At 46.1% G+C, this 18,355-nt stretch overlaps 1 protein-coding gene across 1 annotated transcript; it reads left to right on the top strand.

Annotated features, from left to right (window-relative positions):
* The first annotated feature begins 4,977 nt into the window (after nucleotides 1–4,977).
* LOC308594299 (olfactory receptor class A-like protein 1) lies at nucleotides 4,978–7,856 on the top strand. The gene has a single exon (XM_081207323.1). It carries the CDS (start codon nucleotides 5,076–5,078, stop codon nucleotides 6,036–6,038), a length of 963 nt encoding a protein of 320 aa, XP_081063449.1. The 5' UTR covers nucleotides 4,978–5,075; the 3' UTR covers nucleotides 6,039–7,856.
* Nucleotides 7,857–18,355: the final 10,499 nt, after the last annotated feature.

The raw sequence follows: 18,355 nt of genomic DNA, 5'->3' as shown, positions 1-18,355 counted from the left end.
AGTCCTGACTTCTGGCTTGTCCTTCAGTTCCGGCTTGCCCTTTGGTCCTGGCTTGTCCTTCATTCCTAACGTCCAGCTTGTTCCACAGCTTTTTTGATCCTGACTCTAGGCGCGCACGAGACAGTTCCTGTGGCCCAGCTCACCAATGAACCAAGACAGCTATATCCCAGATCCTTTCAAGCAAGTGATCAGAGAGACAGAGAGCGAGAGCATGCAACTTTCTGCAGGTTGCCAGCGCTGCTGCTCTCCTGGCAACGATTCACCCCCTTTTGCTAATGTGTTAGTGTTTTTCTGGCTTCTCCCATATGTTTTCGTGACGCACACTTGCTTAATTAAAATCACATTTCCCCGATGCAGCTCAACACAAAGTAATTAACTTCACACGTTGCAAGCAGATCTTTGACACAATTGGGAGTGTTCAGAGAAGGTTTCCAAGGGTCTGCTTCTTCAGAAACCCCAATAATGTCATCAAGGTAGATCTGGTTGCTCCGAGTGGGTGGCAAGTAAATGAGCCTAGTTAGGGTGGAGCAGTAGAAACTCAGCCCTTGACATGACTACAAAATGAGCATCAGCAGTTCCCATAACAGATGTCCAGTTATCAAAACCATGCTAACTTATGTAAGTGAGATTCTCTTTCCGCATGGAATTAAGGATGTTTTCAAGGGGGATTTAAGTGACTGCAGCAATTCTAGCAGAGTAGTGACGTTATACCTTCTCTGGAGGGTAGGACTCGAACTCATGGCCTCGAGTTACAAGAAAGGAGATTCTGACTGAACATCAGGAATAACTTTCTGATGGTAAAAGCAGTGGAACAGAAGACCGCGAGATGCAGTGGATTCTCCTTGACTGGAGGTTTTTAAGCAGAGGTCATGAATGCTTTAGGTGAGATTCCTGCATGGTGGGGGTGGACTAGATGACCCTGGGTGCCCCTTCCAACTCTGTTATTCTTACAGGATCCAGTGTCATCCTCCTAACACAGCAGAGTGTATTCTGACATTAACACACCAATTATGGGAGAGGCAGGATTTTGAGACAGCCGCATTTAGACCAGGAATCCCCAATGTCTGGAGGCAATATTTGGAAAGCTAAGAAACCGCCGAGGTTGCCCACAAGAGACCGATTTCACAGAAGGAAAACTGGTGATACTCAGATTGAGGTTGAATCCTGACAAGACAGAAGTACTGTTTTTGGGGGACAGGACGCGGGCAGGTGTGGAGGACTACCTGTTCCTGAATGGGGTAACTGTGCCCCTGAAGGACCAGGTGTGCAGCCTGGGAGTCATTTTGGACTCACAGCTGTCCATGGAGTTGCAGGTCAATTCTGTGTCCAGGGCAGCTGTTTACCAGCTCCATCTGATACGCAGGCTGAGACCCTACCTGCCCGCGGACTGTCTCGCCAGAGTGGTACATGCTCTGGTTATCTCTCGCTTGGACTACTGCAATGCGCTCTACGTGGGACTACCTTTGAAAGTGACCCGGAAACTAAAACTAATCCAGAATGCGGCAGCTAGACTGGTGACTGGGGGTGACGCAAAGACAACATAACACCAGTCTTGAAAGACCTACATTGGCCCCCAGTACATTTCCAAGCACAATTCAAAGTGTTGGTGCTGACATTGAAAGCCCTCGACAGCCAGTGTGGTGTAGTGGTTGAGAACGGTAGTCTCGTAATCTGGGGAACCGGGTTCGCGTCTCCGCTCCTCCACATGCAGCTGCTGGGTGACCTTGGGCCAGTCACACTTCTGTGAAGTCTCTCAGCCCCACTCACCTCATAGAGTGTTTGTTGTGGGGAAGGGAAAGGAGAACGTTAGCCGCTTTGAGTCTCCTTAAAAGGGAGTGAAAGGCGGGGTATCAAATCCAAACTCCTCCTCCTCCTCTTCTTCTTCTTCTTCTTCTTCTTCCTCTAAACGGCCTCGGTCCAGTATATCTGAAGGAGCGTCTCCACTCCCATCGTCCAGCCCAGACACTGAGGTCCAGCACCGAGGGCCTTCTGGCGGTTCCCTCACTGCGAGAAGCCAAGTTACAGGGAACCAGGCAGAGGGCCTTCTCGGTAGTGGCGCCCGCCCTGTGGAACGCCCTCCCACCAGATGTCAAAGAGAACAACAACTACCAGACTTTTAGAAGTCATCTGAAGACAGCCCTGTTTAGGGAAGCTTTTAATGTTTGATGGATTACTGCATTTTAATATTTTGTTGGAAGCTGCCCAGAGTTGCTGGAGAAGCCCAGCCAGATGGGCGGGGTATAAATAATAAATTATTATGATTATTAACCAGCCCCGAAAAGCAAGCGAAATATTTGCACACGCCAAAGGAAACGCAGAGAAAGAAAACAGAGAGCAACCCCCACAAAAAGGTGACCCCCACCCAGCCAACCAAACCCTTTGTTGTTGTTTAGTCATTTAGTCGTGTCCGACTCTTCGTGACTCCTTGGACCAGAGCATGCCAGGCACTCCTTTCTTCAACCAAACCCTACCGCACTGGGGTTTTTTTCCCCCTAATAAAAATATTAAAACACAAGGTTCTGGCAGCCTTGGGGATCACTGAAGGGGGTTGACTGAGGGAAGCATGGTGCCCAGCGGTGCCACACTGGAGACTCCATCGTTACACAACAGCTACCTGCACTGGTTTTGTGAACAAGATCCACCTTTCTCCAGTCCAACATCCTTCAGATGTTATACAACTCCCATGAACTTTGCAAGTGTATTGATGTTTTAACCTTATAAACCACCTTTTCGGAGCCATGCAGCTGGTTGTGCTAGAGGCCTTCAACTGTATGGGAATCATGCCTTCCAACATTTCTCCGATGAAAATAGGAACTTCCCATTCCATAATGATAATTTTACTATTTATACCCTACACATCTTACTGGGTTGCCCCAGCCACTCTGGGCAGCTTCCAACATATATAAAAAAATAACAAAACATTAAACATTTTTTTTTAAAACCTTCCCTATAAAGGATTGCCTTCAGATGGCTCAGGCGTCGGATAACTCCATACCCTCCAACATTTCTCCAATGAAAATAGGGACATCCTAAGGAAAAGTGGGGACGCGGGTGGCGCTGTGGGTTAAACCACAGAGCCTTTGGCTTGCCAAGCAGAAGGTCGGCGGTTCGAATCCCAGCGGCGGGGTGAGCTCCCGTTGCTCGGTCCCTGCTCCTGCCAACCTAGCAGTTCGAAAGCATGTCAAAGTGCAAGTAGATAAATAGGTACCGCTCTGGTGGGAAGGTAAACGGCGTTTCCGTGCGCTGCTCTGGTTCGCCAGAAGTGGCTTAGTCCTGCTGGCCACATGACCCAGAAGCTGTACGCTGGCTCCCTCGGCCAATAAAGCGAGATGAGCACCGCAACCCCAGAGTCGGCCACGACTGGACCTAATGGTCAGGGGTCCCTTTACCTTTACCTTTAAGGAAAAGTGGGACATTCTGAGATCCAGTCAGAAACTGGGACGGCTTCTCTAAACCAGGGACGTCCCTGGAAAATAGGGACACTTGGAGGGTCTGGAATCAGATTTAGGCCACCCCTTTCTCTCTTCTCTCCCCCCAAAATCCCATCCAACATGGGTCGTGGAGAAAGTAAACTTTGGAAAGAACAAAATCGGGGCAAGAACAATGACAAATGACTGGTGGGTCCTTTCCTGGTTGCAACAATGGTTGAACGACGCCGGTTTTCAATCACTGGATAAAGATTTCTGTCCTCAGCAGAGTTCCCAGCAACCAACAACAAAAGCACTTCCCTGTTTCCAAGAGATCCTCTGCAGGTCTCTTTGCAGCAATTCAGTAGCCAGCTGTGTGTTCTCATAGCATCTGTGAGCAAAATCCAACCTCCCTTTTACCACCAGATCACGGCCACAGGTGCGAACTACCGATTATGCACGGACGTATTCCTTAAAGACCTACCCATGCCTTTTTTTATAAAAAAAGAAAGGAAAAGGAAACAGCTTTGGATGGTGCAAATGAGAAGGGAGGCGCACCCAGGGAGCTGTGTGCTTAACCCTCCTCCCACTGACCACTTTTTGACAATGCTTTTAAAATGTGTGTTTGCAAGGAAATGGACGGGGCAGGACCAGCCCATAGCATCTCTCCAATTGGGCAGTGTAACCGAGAAGGGAGAAACAGCAGGGTAGGTTTGTGCTTAACCCTCCCCCCCCCAGTTCCTCCGCCCCCAAATCTCTTTCCACCCACTGTACCTTTTAAAAGGTGTGTTTACCTAGGTAGCAGCAGCCTGTGGGGTGGGGCGGATTTAGAAATCTGCCCCCTACCTAGGCGGGGCATCAGTGACTTTGGCGAGGGAGGAACAGACCACTCAGGAAGCAGGATGAGGCAGCTGCACCGGGCAGCAGATCTGGACCCCCTGTGAAGGGTGGCAGATCTGTCTGCTGCCGCCTCTGCCATTGCCAGCTCCTCCTCTTCCAATTCGACAATTCTACATTTCTGTGTATATACAGCTTGCTAGCTAGATCTTGAATGCTGCAAATCTCCTTATTTGCACTTGCAGGATGGAGGATGAATTCAAAGCGGCATAAACTAGAGCGAGTGGTGCACTGAGTGCATAACACAGGGCCAGTCAACATGGTGTTGTGCAGATGTGGTGGGCCACACCTCCCACCACCCCTAACCATTGGCCACGCTGGTTGGGGCTGGTGCCAACTGAAGTCTGACAGCGCCTGATGGGCATCCCTTCGGCTGCCCCCCCTCCGAGCGCATCTGAAAGTTGTTTTGGCCACGTATACGGCCTCGTGTTCCCTCCTGCATCCTGCTCCCTCCCTCGTCCTCCCTGCCTTGGCACATTTCTTATCAGCCCATGGCTAATCTGCTTTACACCTGACCCTTTTCAGCAAAATAAGATAACAAGGCTTATGCAAATAGCAGAGTAATCATGTCCCCATGGGAGTGCGCCAGGAGAAGTTGTGCCTATATAAAAGAACACCCGGATCTCATGAGCAGGGGGGAAATCGCCTTCCGGACACTGGTTGCAAAGAAGCTGGTGTCCTGTGTCAGACCGGAGAGCTACCGAAAGGAAGCCAAACAAAGAAGCGAGGCGTCTGGAACCCGGTAATGTGCACGCGAGACCCTGCCTCACCATGGTGCACGATCTCATGTTCGTGACATCCATCCTTATGTACCTGTCGTCCTTCGTCGGCATGGTCGGAAACCTCATTGTCCTTTTTGCCTTCATCAGCAACGCCATCCGGCACAAATCGCTGCAGCCTCTGGACCGCATCATTGTCAACATGTCCCTGGTGAACTTCCTCCTCTGCTGCTACAAGGCCATTCCAGGGCTCCTTATCTTCAGCAGCACCAAGGTGTTTGGAGAACTGGGCTGCAGGATCCTGCTCTACACGTACCACACCCTGAGACTGATCAGCATTTGGTCGGTGGAGAACCTGAGCTTCCTGCACCTCATCAAGATCCGTCGGCCCAGCTACCGGTGGTCCAAGTTCATTTACCGGCACCAGGGCAAGTACGTCAACAGCACCCTGGCCGGGTGTTGGATAGTCAGCATCTTCTTACAGATACCTTACTTGCAGTATGAGAAGACGACGGGCAGAAGGAACAAGACCATCGCCTACCTGGCGACATCGACCTGCTTAAGGTCCACGGGGAGCTTCGCTATGAAGTTCACCACATACGCCTCGGTTAGTTTGGACCTCGTCTTCGTCCTCTTGGTCATCGTCCTCAATGTCTTCATCATCGACCTTCTCTGCAAGCACAGCCGAAAAGTGAAAGCGGCTTCTTCGGTCACCAGCAGCAGCTGGAACAAGCACACTGCCCAGGCCACGAAGGTCTTGCTCTCCTTGCTGTCCATATACGTGGTCTGCTGGATCTCCAACGACATGGTCTGGATCGCCATCGCCTCGGGGTACATCAAGAGCAGCTTCGAAAATAGCGTCCTCAGCGCCCTCTACGGCATCCTGTCTTCTGTTTATTACTCGGCCAGCTCATATGTTGTGGTCTTTGGCTACAGGAAGGTCCGGGAGTACCTGGTGGAAGCCTGCTGGTGTTTGAGGTGCACCAGGCAAACCATGGTTGAGAACCTGTCCTAGGAGGATGTCCCCCACAGATGGTGGCCAAGTCCAGCCGCCTTGCCCAAACTCACAAAAGGCTGTTCCTCCATGGGGAAGGAAGCCGCAACCTGAGAGAAAACAGATCACAGTTTGGGAGCCAATGTTCCTTCAGAATATCAGCTATCCATCTCCTGGATCCTGACCAGTTGATGTGTTCAGCATCCTCGTTGGTGGGAAAGGATGTCAGAAGACTCCACAAGGAGGATGGCAGCCAGATGGGCATGGAGAACTCATAATTGTTGCACTGGATTCTGGCTTTAATGTCGCTGCCTCCAGTTCTTCTACGCAGGTTACAATTATGGTTATTATTCTTTTGATATCTCGCCTTCTACCTTGAGGTTACATCTCAGATTTCAGGGAAGCAGGGCGGCCACCACCTGACCACCTTTGATCAGTCTAGCTAGCCATGTAAATGGACGTGAGAAGAGGGGAAGGGGACATGCAAGGCAGACAGGATCAGAATATTGGGGAGACAGAAGTCAAGCAGCGGCAATTAGCCCAGGGAAGAGGGGAGCATGCAGAAAACATGGCCTAAACCAGGGGCGGGCAGATGTCAGGCTCCTGGGATGCACTTTATCCTTTTACTTCATACCCAAGATCTACCAACCTGAGCCAGGTACACATAGCTGTCAACTTTCCCCCTTTTTAAAGGGAAATTCCCTTATTCTGAATAGGATTCCTCGCAAGAAAAGGGAAAAGTTGACAGCTATGCAGGTACAGAATGAAAGAGCAGGGCGTCTGTGAGTTCAGGCATTTGTTTTCAACAACAGAACCGAGGACACAATCCTTTCTCACCATAGCCTGCTCTCTTCGTTTCACTAGCCAAACAGGTGGAAGTTTGGTCGTTCCATCGGTGCCACTGTTGTAACAACTGAGAGTCGGAAACTCTGGCCACACCTGTTCCGAAGGGGGGAAAGGTGAGAGGCGGGGAAGGAGCGTGTGGTGTGGGACGGGGACTGGAACTGGCAGTTTTGCGGCCCTGTGTGCGAGGAGGAATGGCCACAAAGGAAGGCAAGGATTGGAGGAGGGAAATGGAAAACCCAGAGCAATTGGTTGGTGTTGTTTTCCCAGTACAGAGTTCCAATTCTGTGTTGACCACCATGGATCCTTTGAAGGAGAGCAATTTTAGATTTATTCTTCCTGAGGCTCTGCTCTACCTGCTGAAATATTGGTAACCTCCCTCAAACCATTTATTGTTGTATGTTTCCAATGTCCCTATTTATCAGGGAGAGGCTTGATTGCCTGGGCAGCAATCTCTGAAGAAGCACTGTCTCCATTCGGTCTCGGTTTTGGCCTTTTGGACATACCTTGCTATTAAAAAAAATTCCAGTGTTCGGATTCAGCTAAATCTCTGACTGCTTGGTTGGGTGGGTGTGCCTTTGGCTATTCTTAGGCATTCATTTCTTTGCAACAGGCTGGCTTGTAGCATTCCCAGCAGTTTGAAATAAGCCATTGGGTATAACAGGAATACTTGTGCTCCGTTACACCTTAATGTCCTTATGCCCTCCTTCGCACGTAGGTGTGTTGGGGAAAATATGTGTTCGTACACCCCCACACCCCCATCTCCAGTCAGAGATTTAGCAAGGTATGTCCAAAACCGAGACCGAATGGAGACAGTGTTTCTTTAGAGATTGCTGCCCAGACAATCAAGCCTCTCCCTGATAAATGTTTTGTGAGCACCTCCATCATATGCTCAGGTTGTACATAGGTGTAAATAATACACCCCGTATACCAGAAGGAGCTTCTCCACCCCCATCGTTCAGCCCTCCAGCTCCAAGGGCCTTTTGGGGGTTCCCTCACTGTAAAGACACCACAGTCTCTGCCGACCTTCATTCCAAGGAATTCAAACTTGTAAAAGCACCTGGAACAACCTGGAGCCCCTCTCTGCTCAGAGATTGGGGTGACGTGTAGCAGTAGAGACTTCTTGGTACCTTTAAAGCAACTCTCAGCCCTGACACCTTGCCTTTGGAACTGCAAAACCGGAGTCCCGGGTTGGTTCCCCTGCTTGATACGAGAACCCTACGTAAGCAACACACCCACTCCTGCCAACCAACTGAACAAGGCATTATCTGGGGGAAAGCGAGTTCTCCTTTCCAAAGGCGAAGGGAGGCAGGTAAACATTTGCCTGCAATCAGCTGAAGGCAAATGAACAGCTCCAAGCATTGACAATCTGCCTGGAACACGGGAACAAAAGCTCACCGCGTAACTGACCCTTCAGCGTCAAAGTGCTCGTGTTTGGTTATCTTCCAAAGCGGGGGGGGGGGGGGGCGAGGGAGAGGCACAGTTTTCAGAGGCTGTGTTGAGAATGCCCAAGAGCAGTGAAAGTGAAAAAAATTGAAGAACTAAAACAGAGTGGGGTAAATTGGCTAGAATATCACCAGCTAACAGCAATGTTCGAGAAGGGGAAAAAAATCAAAGGGTTTTGATAAAAAAAATCAGTATGGGAAAAGGAAATATTATACAATAATCAAAAGACTATCTCAAAAATCTACAAATGGTTAAAGGTAAAGGGATCCCTGACCATTAGGTCCAGTCGTGGCTGACTCTGGGGTTACGGCGCTCATCTCGCTTTATTGGCCGAGGGAGCCAGTGTACAGCTTCCGGGTCATGTGGCCAGCATGACTAAGCCGCTTCTGGCGAACCAGAGCAGCACACGGAAACGCCGTTTACCTTCCCGCCGGAGCGGTACTTATTTATCTACTTGCACTTTGATGTGCTTTTGAACTGCTAGGTTGGCAGGAGCAGGGACTGAGCAACGGGAGCTCACCCCATCGTGGGGATTCAAACCGCCGACCTTCTGATCAGCAAGGCCTAGGCTCTGTGGTTTAACCCACAGCGCCACCCGCATCAGAATGAATAATCAGAAAAGAAGAAAAGGGAAATGCCACTAAAAAGTGGGAACAAGATCTAGGCCATACAATAGAATACACAGAGTGGGGAAAATTATGGACAAAAACCATAAACTTCACAGCATGTTATTTAATAAGAGAGAATTATATGAAAATGTATCATAGGTGGTACTTGGCCCCGGAAAGGCTGGCTAAAATGAACAAAACGCACAATAATAAGTGCTGGAGGTCAATGAAACAAAACGGAACCTTCTACCATATGTGGTGGACATGCCCCGAGATTGAGAAATTTTGGGGCATGATTCATGAGGAGATAAAGAAAATACTAAGAATAACTTATAGTAAAAGTCCAGAGGCATTCCTATTAGGAATATTAAATGATGACATTCCAAAAGATAAAGTTAAAATATTCTTATATGCGACGTCAGCGGCAAGAATCCTGGTAGCTAAGTACTGGAAAGGGAAACAAATACCTATCAGGGAAGAACGGCTATGTAAACTTCGTGAATACTTGGAGTTAGCCAAACTGGCAGACATAATGAGACAAAAACCAAAAAGTTTAGCGAAGAAGGAATGGGACTGTTTGAATGAATACTTCAAAAAACAAGGTTCAAGGGTAAAAATCTGGTTGAGTTTAGAATGACCTCGTGAATAGAAAGGGAAAGGAATATTGACATATATATACATAAACAAATTAGGATTGAGATAATAAGGAAATACAGAGAGATATAACGAGACTGAAATGAAGTGTTGTGAGGTCGGTGGAAGTTTTAGTTTTATCAACTTTGGTTACGTAACGATGAATACGGTGTTGGGAATACGTCCCTGTTTCTTCTTTTTTTAATAAAAAAATTCCTTCCAGTAGCACCTTAAAGACCAACTAAGTTAGTTCTTGGTATGAGCTTTCGTGTGCATGCACACTTCTTCAGATATATCTGTATCTGTGTATCTGAAGAAGTGTGCATGCACACGAAAGCTCATACCAAGAACTAACTTAGTTGGTCTTTAAGGTGCTACTGGAAGGAATTTTTTTATTTTGACTATGGCAGACCAACACGGCTACCTATCTTCTTTTTTTGTCTTTTATCTTTGTTTCTTTTCTTCTTTTTATTTTCTTTCATTCTTTGTTTTGTGTTTTAATCTGTAAGATTTGGAACTGTTTCTTCTTTGTTTTGATGTATTGTTATATTTTGTTGTTAATATTAATAAATAAATTTCTCAGTTAAAAAGAGAGAGAGAGAGAATGCCCAAGAGTAAAATGAATGCTGCAAACCGGTGGGGCGATCTCAAGCAACGACTGGGGGGAAGTTTCCCCGGAAACGAAACATACATGACATAACACATCCCATCCTGCCATATTGTACTCATAAAAAAGAGGCAAATGTATATTACCAATCCTGATGGTATAGAAAACCCTAGAACAGGAATTGGTGGCATATACCATAAATAAAATAAAGGTAAAGGGACCCCTGACCATTAGGTCCAGTCATGGCCGACTCTGGGGTTGCGGCGCTTATCTCGCTTTATTGGCCGAGGGAGCCGGCGAACCAGAGCAGCACACAGAAACACCATTTACCTTCCTGCCGGAGTGGTACCTATTTATCTACTTGCACTTTGACGTGCTTTCGAACTGCTAGGTTTGCAGGAGCAGGGACCGAACAACGGGAGCTCACCCCATCGGGGGGATTCGAACCGCCGACCTTCCGATCAGCAAGCCCTAGACTCTGTGGTTTAACCCAAAGCGCCACCCGTGTCCCATATACCATATATACTGACATTATTATTACTATTGAAGACTGAAGGCCACATTTCCCTTTGGGGGGGCCATATGTTGGGGGCCAGAGGCAAAAGAGTGAAACAGCAAATGTCCATGTTACCTTTCGCTATATAGTGGTACCTCTGGTTGCGAACGGGATCCGTTCCGGAGGCCTGTTTGCAATGTGAGCAGAATGCAACCTGCGTCTGCGCGTGCTGCGATTCGCCGCTTCTGCGCATGACATCATTTTGAGTGTCTGAGCATGCGCGAGTGGCGAAACCTGGACGTAACCCTTTCCAGTACTTCCGGGTCGCCTCGGAACATAACCTGAAAAGATTTAAACTGAAACAAAAGTAACAAAAGGTATGACTGTACTAGGCTAGTTTCCACACACACTCCAGTCCCGTACGCACCAAACCTTTAAAGTGTGTGACTTTCCCAAAGGATTCTGGGAGCAGCAGCTCACCTGTCACAGAGCCGCCATGATCTCCTTGAACAGACGACTGCTCCCAGAATTCCTTGGGAGAAGCCATGGGGTGTTTGTGCAGCCGACACTGAAGCCTCTGAAGTAGGGTTGACATATTTGAAAAAGGCAAAATCCGGACATAAAAGCTGTTCTGAAAAATTAAAAAAAAATAATAATAATTGAGCTTATTTTCAAGGAAATTTGCGATTTCCGCCCGGACGCTGTTTATGAGGGCCGAATCCTGTGTGTGGGAAATTCTGGACACATGGAAGCCCTGTTCTGAAGAATTTCAGGGCCTTGGTGGACACCCCATTTGTCCCCACCATTTTACAAGCAACGCAATATTTTGCTCATTTCTCCCCTGGAGAAGATTGCTGGGGCAGGGGGTGTCATTCCCCCCCTCTTTATTCATTTCGCTTTTATAGAAAGGTGGTATACAAATTAAAAGAGAAATGAAAAAAGAGGGGAAATGTCATAGACAACATAGAGAGCAGAGACCACACACGTGATAACAATATGATCCCCTAAAAAAAAAAGAAATCACAATAACTGTAAAATGTACAACTTATATCAAATAAAGCAATATCCAATACAGTGGTACCTCGGGTTACATATGCTTCAGGTTACATATGCTTCAGGTTACAGACTCCGCTAACCCAGAAATAGTACCTCAGGTTAAGAACTGGCGAGAGCCAGTGTGGTGTAGTGGTTAAGAGCGGTAGTCTCGTAATCTGGTGAACTGGGTTCGCATCTCTGCTCCTCCACATGCAGCTGCTGGGTGACCTTGGGCCAGTCACACTTCTCTGAAGTCTCTCAGCCCTACTCACCTCACAGAGTGTTTGTTGTGGGGGAGGAAGGGAAAGGAGATTGTCAGCCGCTTTGAGACTCCTTAAAGGGAGTGAAAGGCGGGATATCAAATCCAAACTCTTCTTCTTCAACTTTGCTTCAGGATGAGAACAGAAATAGTGCTCCGGCCAAAGCGGTGCTTCAGGTTAAGAACAGTTTCAGGTTAAGAACGGACCGCCGGAACGAATTAAGTACTTAACCCGAAGTACCACTGTAATGCATTAGAATAAAATAGTAAACAAATTAAATACCAGGAAATAATTTTACAGTTATCAATTACAATAAATAATTACTAAACTGTAATCAATAAAAAATAACAGGAAGTCACAAGGCATAAAATACCACAGAACACACAAAACGATGTAAAAGGGTCGTATTCGGAAACGAGGACACACAACTTATAATTTTTATTATTATTATTATTTTATATCCCTGTACTCCTCTCTTCCCAGCAGGTTCTGCTGTTCTCAAAGAGATGGTCTGGGAAAGGATGCCAGGGCTGGAGGGTGGAACAAGGCAGGTGGAAAAATCCATTGCCTGGTGAACCACACAAAGTCTCTCTCCACTCCCGGTGACACGACTCTGCAGTTCACCCTACTTCCCCCCAAAATGAGCAGCTCGAGCTGAAGAGCAAACACACCTGGGCGGACTCAAAGGCGGTTTGCTTAGCTGTTTGGCAAACTGGAGCCATCTCGGTATACAAATAGTCAGACGGGAAAAGCGCCCGGCAAAGGGACAGATTAGGACATCTTATCTTTACATTTCCTTCCCGCTGGCTGGCCACGCTCCGATTCTCTCTTTAATCACGCCATTGTAAGATCATCAGTTTTCCTGGACAACAATAACTGTCAGTTTCACATCTGGACATGGCGAGAACTGATAGGGATACGCAAACAAGAGGGGGACCCCCCCAAGTCTTGTTATAAGGTGGCCAAGTTCCAATTTTGCAGGTGAAATTCCCGTTTCGCAGTATCGCTCCGCTCCTAGCAGGCTCGCCGATGGTCTTGATACTATCTTAACAGAAATGAAGGTACCAGCTTCACCTGGCGGGATGAAGCCACAGTGGCCGGCCTCCCGACACGGCTGCTGCTGCATCTTACCTTACGTTGGGTGGCACAGGCGAAGTCAATCTAGTGCTGGTGCCAATGTTCCCAGGAAGCCCCGACCTCACCACCCCCATCCTGCCATTTGGGGAAATCTCCCACCAAGGGCCCCGGCTGTATATTTTCTGAGGCACAGGAAGTAAACAGCAGTGGCGTAGCGTGGGGGGTGAAGGGGGGCCGGCGCAACATCTGGGGGTTAGGGTTAGGGGGCGCAAATCCATGGGTTAGGGGGCGCAAATTACTTGCCTTGCCCCGGGTGCTGACAACCCACGCTACGCCACTGGTAAACAGGCACCTGATCAGGAATTGCCCCTTTAGTCTTTGCTCAGATACAGATATAATATTTGATACTTCCAGCTGATGAAAGTGAATACATCGAAACAGGGCCCTGTCCTGGTTTCTGATCCATAATTGACTTCTGACTTCTGCTCAATGATTGAAACTAAGACCTTCACGTTGAATCTGACTATGGACTAAGATGATCTTATCTCTACTCATAGACTCTTATTTCTAATTCTGTAACGAATTATTGTGTTATACATATTCTTTCTTTTTTTTAAGAATTTTTTTATTTTCAATGCAGAATCATAACAAAAATTACAAACATTGAATCCAAAATAATACTGTACAAACAAAAATCCCCGGAACATATAGAAAAAAAGAAAAAATAAACAGAAAAGGGAAAGGGGAAAAAAAAACAAAGGAAACAAAACTAAACTAAACAAAAACGAAAAAGCACACATCTACAGAAAAAAAACATATCATTATGTACATAAACACAAATTGACTTCCTTCCTTTGTTCTAAGACCTCAAAAAATTTACTCTTACTGTATTGTTGTGTCTAATTAGATTACTTCCACCTTGGTACTTTTTATTTTCATATTCTTATGAGTTTGAGTTTGTAATCTCTGTTAGAGTTTGTAATCTCTATTTGAGTTTGTAATTCTTGTCAGAATACATACTTTTGAATGGATTAGTTTTTGTTACAACTATTGATTTGCGAGTAGGGACCACTCCCACTACTGAAATTTACACTGGCCTGAGTTCTTGGTGTGCTTTTTTCTTGATATATTTAATAACAAGAACTCCAACTTATTTAACAATAGAACAGGGGTCAGCAAACTTTTTCAACAGGGGGCCAGTCCACTGTTCCTCAGACCTTGTGGGGGGCGGATTATATTTTGGAGAGAAAAAAAAGAACAAATTCCTATGCCCCACAAATAACCCAGAGATGCATTTTAAATAAAAGAACACATTCTACTCATGTAAAAACACGCTGATTCCCGGACCGTCCACAGGCCGGAATTAGAAGGCAATTGGGCCGAATCCGGCCCCTGGGCTTTAGTTTGCTTACCCATGCCATAGAAATCATAGAGTTGGAAGGGAATTTAGAGATGGGAAGGCCTGGGGAAAAACCCAGAAAAATGTGAGGGACCAGTTTTTTCATGCTTTTCCCCATTTCTTCGCCTAAAGCCATTTTTTTCCAGAAAGAATTGAAAAAAACAACAACATTTGATATAGTTTGAATATTCCACACACTTTTTTCTTCTTCATTTTTTTCTGAAAAAAAAATGGCTTTGGAAAAAAAAACAGAAAAAATCTGGGTTCCCTCCACCCCAGTTTTTCCGGGGTTTTTCCAGGCCTTTCCATCTCTAGAAGGGACCCCAAGGGTCATCTAGTCCAATCCCCTGCAATGCAGGGATCTCAGCTAAACCACCCATGGCAAATGGCCACCCAACCTCTGCTTAGAAACCTCCAAGGAAGGAGAGTCCACAACCTGAAAAGGCTTACCTAGCACTTTTGATACATATTTTAGGCACCAGGCAAAAACATTTTTTTCATAACGAGGCATTTGGCTGATTAAACCATCTTTAGCCTTTTAAATGTGCTTTGGGGAGGGGGCGCTATTTGTTTTTGTTTAAATAAAAAAATTTCTTCCAGTAGCACCTTAAAGACCAACTAAGTTAGTTCTTGGTATGAGCTTTCGTGTGCATGCACACTTCTTCAGATACACTGAAACAGAAGTTGCCAGATCCTTCTATATAGTGAGAAGGTGGGGAGGGGTGTTACTCAGAAGGGTGGTGGGAATGGGAGATAGGCAGATAGCTGGGAGAGCCTGTTGACGACTCTTAACGACTGTAATAGGTCTTACAGGAGAAGGCAAGGGGTGAGGAGGTGAGAAATGGTTTAGTCATGTATAGTGAGATAAGAATCCAATGTCTTTGTTCAGCCCAGGTTTTTCCATTGTTTTAAGTTTGGTAATGAGTTGTAATTCAGCAGCTTCTCTTTCCAGTCTGTTTCTGAAATTCCTTTGTAGTAAAACAGCTACTTTGAGATCTTGTATAGAATGTCCTGGGAGATTGAAGTGTTCTCCTACTGGTTTCTCTGTTTTGTGATTCTTGATGTCAGATTTATGTCCGTTTATTCTTTGGCGTAAGGTTTGGCCTGTTTGTCCAATATAGAGAGCTGAAGGACACTGTTGGCATTTGATGGCATACACAATGTTAGACGATGAGCAATTAAATAGTCCCGAGATGGTATGTGTGATGTTGTTGGGGCCAGTAATGGTGTTGTCCGGGTGTATGTGGCAGCAAAGTTGGCATCTGGGTTTATTGCAGGCTCTGGTGCCAATGTCTGTGTTAAGTCTGGTTGTAGTATTATTGTGGGTTAGGAGTTGTTTAAGATTGGGTGGCTGTCTGTAGGCAATGAAAGGTCTTCCTCCCAGAGCTTGAGAAAGAGAACTGTCATTGTCCAGGAGAGGTTGTAGATCTCTGATGATGCGTTGTACTGTTTTAACTTGGGAGCTGTATGTGATGACTAGAGGTGTTCTGTTATTTTCTTTTTTGGGTCTGTCTTGCAGCAAGTTCTCTCTGGGTATCAGTCTGGCTCTGTTGATCTGTTGTCTAACTTCATCTGCTGGGTATTTTAGTTCTGAGAAGGTTTGCTGTAGATCTCTTAGGTGAGAGTCTCTGTCTGTAGAGTTGGAACAGATGCGGCTGTAACGTAGTGCCTGGCTGTATACAATGGACTGTTTGGTATGTTTGGGATGGTAGCTGGAGGCATGTAGATATGTTTGTCGGTCAGTTGGTTTGCGGTATAAGGTGGTGTCTATGCGCCCATCCTGTATTTTTATAGTAGTGTCCAAAAAATGTATTTCTTGCATAGACTGATTCATTGTAAGGTTGATTGTGGGGTGAAAATCATTAAATTTCTGGTGAAAGGTGTCCAGGGTCTGTTGACCATGTGTCCAGATGATAAAAATATCGTCAATGTATCGCAGGTACAAGAGAGGTTTGAGTGGGTAGGAGTTCAGGAAACGTTGTTCTAAATCTGCCATGAAGATGTTGGCATACTGTGGGGCCATGCGGGTGCCCATTGCTGTGCCGCTGATCTGAAGGAACAGGTCATCACCGAATTTGAAGTTGTTGTGGGTAAGGACAAATTGGCAGAGTTTGGTGGCAAGGTCCGCTGTGGTTTTATCTGAAATGGTGTTCCTTATAGCTTGTAAACCATCGTTGTGTGGGATGTTGGTATACAGAGATTCCACATCCATAGTAGCTAGTATAGTATTGTTGGGAAGATTATTTAAAGATTGTATTTTCCTCAGAAAATCTGTGGTGTCACGTACATAGCTGTACCAGGAACTTTCTATCTTCTACCTAAAATACACAAACCAGGAAATCCAGGACGCCCCATCATTTCAGGTATAGGCACTGTTACAGTGGGTGTCTCCGGTTATATGGACTCTGTTCTGAAACCATATGCCATCAGTGCTCCCAGCTATGTACGTGACACCACAGATTTTCTGAGGAAAATACAATCTTTAAATAATCTTCCCAACAATACTATACTAGCTACTATGGATGTGGAATCTCTGTATACCAACATCCCACACAACGATGGTTTACAAGCTATAAGGAACACCATTTCAGATAAAACCACAGCGGACCTTGCCACCAAACTCTGCCAATTTGTCCTTACCCACAACAACTTCAAATTCGGTGATGACCTGTTCCTTCAGATCAGCGGCACAGCAATGGGCACCCGCATGGCCCCACAGTATGCCAACATCTTCATGGCAGATTTAGAACAACGTTTCCTGAACTCCTACCCACTCAAACCTCTCTTGTACCTGCGATACATTGACGATATTTTTATCATCTGGACACATGGTCAACAGACCCTGGACACCTTTCACCAGAAATTTAATGATTTTCACCCCACAATCAACCTTACAATGAATTAGTCTATGCAAGAAATACATTTTTTGGACATTACTATAAAAATACAGGATGGGCGCATAGACACCACCTTATACCGCAAACCAACTGACCGACAAACATATCTACATGCCTCCAGCTACCATCCCAAACATACCAAACAGTCCATTGTATACAGCCAGGCACTACGTTACAGCCGCATCTGTTCCAACTCTACAGACAGAGACTCTCACCTAAGAGATCTACAGCAAACCTTCTCAGAACTAAAATACCCAGCAGATGAAGTTAGACAACAGATCAACAGAGCCAGACTGATACCCAGAGAGAACTTGCTGCAAGACAGACCCAAAAAAGAAAATAACAGAACACCTCTAGTCATCACATACAGCTCCCAAGTTAAAACAGTACAACGCATCATCAGAGATCTACAACCTCTCCTGGACAATGACAGTTCTCTTTCTCAAGCTCTGGGAGGAAGACCTTTCATTGCCTACAGACAGCCACCCAATCTTAAACAACTCCTAACCCACAATAATACTACAACCAGACTTAACACAGACATTGGCACCAGAGCCTGCAATAAACCCAGATGCCAACTTTGCTGCCACATACACCCGGACAACACCATTACTGGCCCCAACAACATCACACATACCATCTCGGGACTATTTAATTGCTCATCGTCTAACATTGTGTATGCCATCAAATGCCAACAGTGTCCTTCAGCTCTCTATATTGGACAAACAGGCCAAACCTTACGCCAAAGAATAAACGGACATAAATCTGACATCAAGAATCACAAAACAGAGAAACCAGTAGGAGAACACTTCAATCTCCCAGGACATTCTATACAAGATCTCAAAGTAGCTGTTTTACTACAAAGGAATTTCAGAAACAGACTGGAAAGAGAAGCTGCTGAATTACAACTCATTACCAAACTTAAAACAATGGAAAGACCTGGGCTGAACAAAGACATTGGATTCTTATCTCATTATACATGACTAAGCCATTTCTCACCTCCTCACCCCTTGCCTTCTCCTGTAAGACCTATTACA

This window comes from Podarcis bocagei, assembly GCF_964188305.1.
Source record: "Podarcis bocagei genome assembly, chromosome: 9".
In the NCBI taxonomy this organism is placed as follows: Eukaryota; Metazoa; Chordata; class Lepidosauria; order Squamata; family Lacertidae; genus Podarcis; species Podarcis bocagei.
Note: the sequence above shows the minus strand (reverse complement) of the source record. Positions and strands in the feature narration are given on the sequence as shown.

Coding starts and splice junctions, on each gene's coding strand:
- LOC308594299 (XM_081207323.1), top strand. CDS start 5,076: ATGGTGCACGATCTCATGTTCGTGACATCCATCCTTATGTACCTGTCG.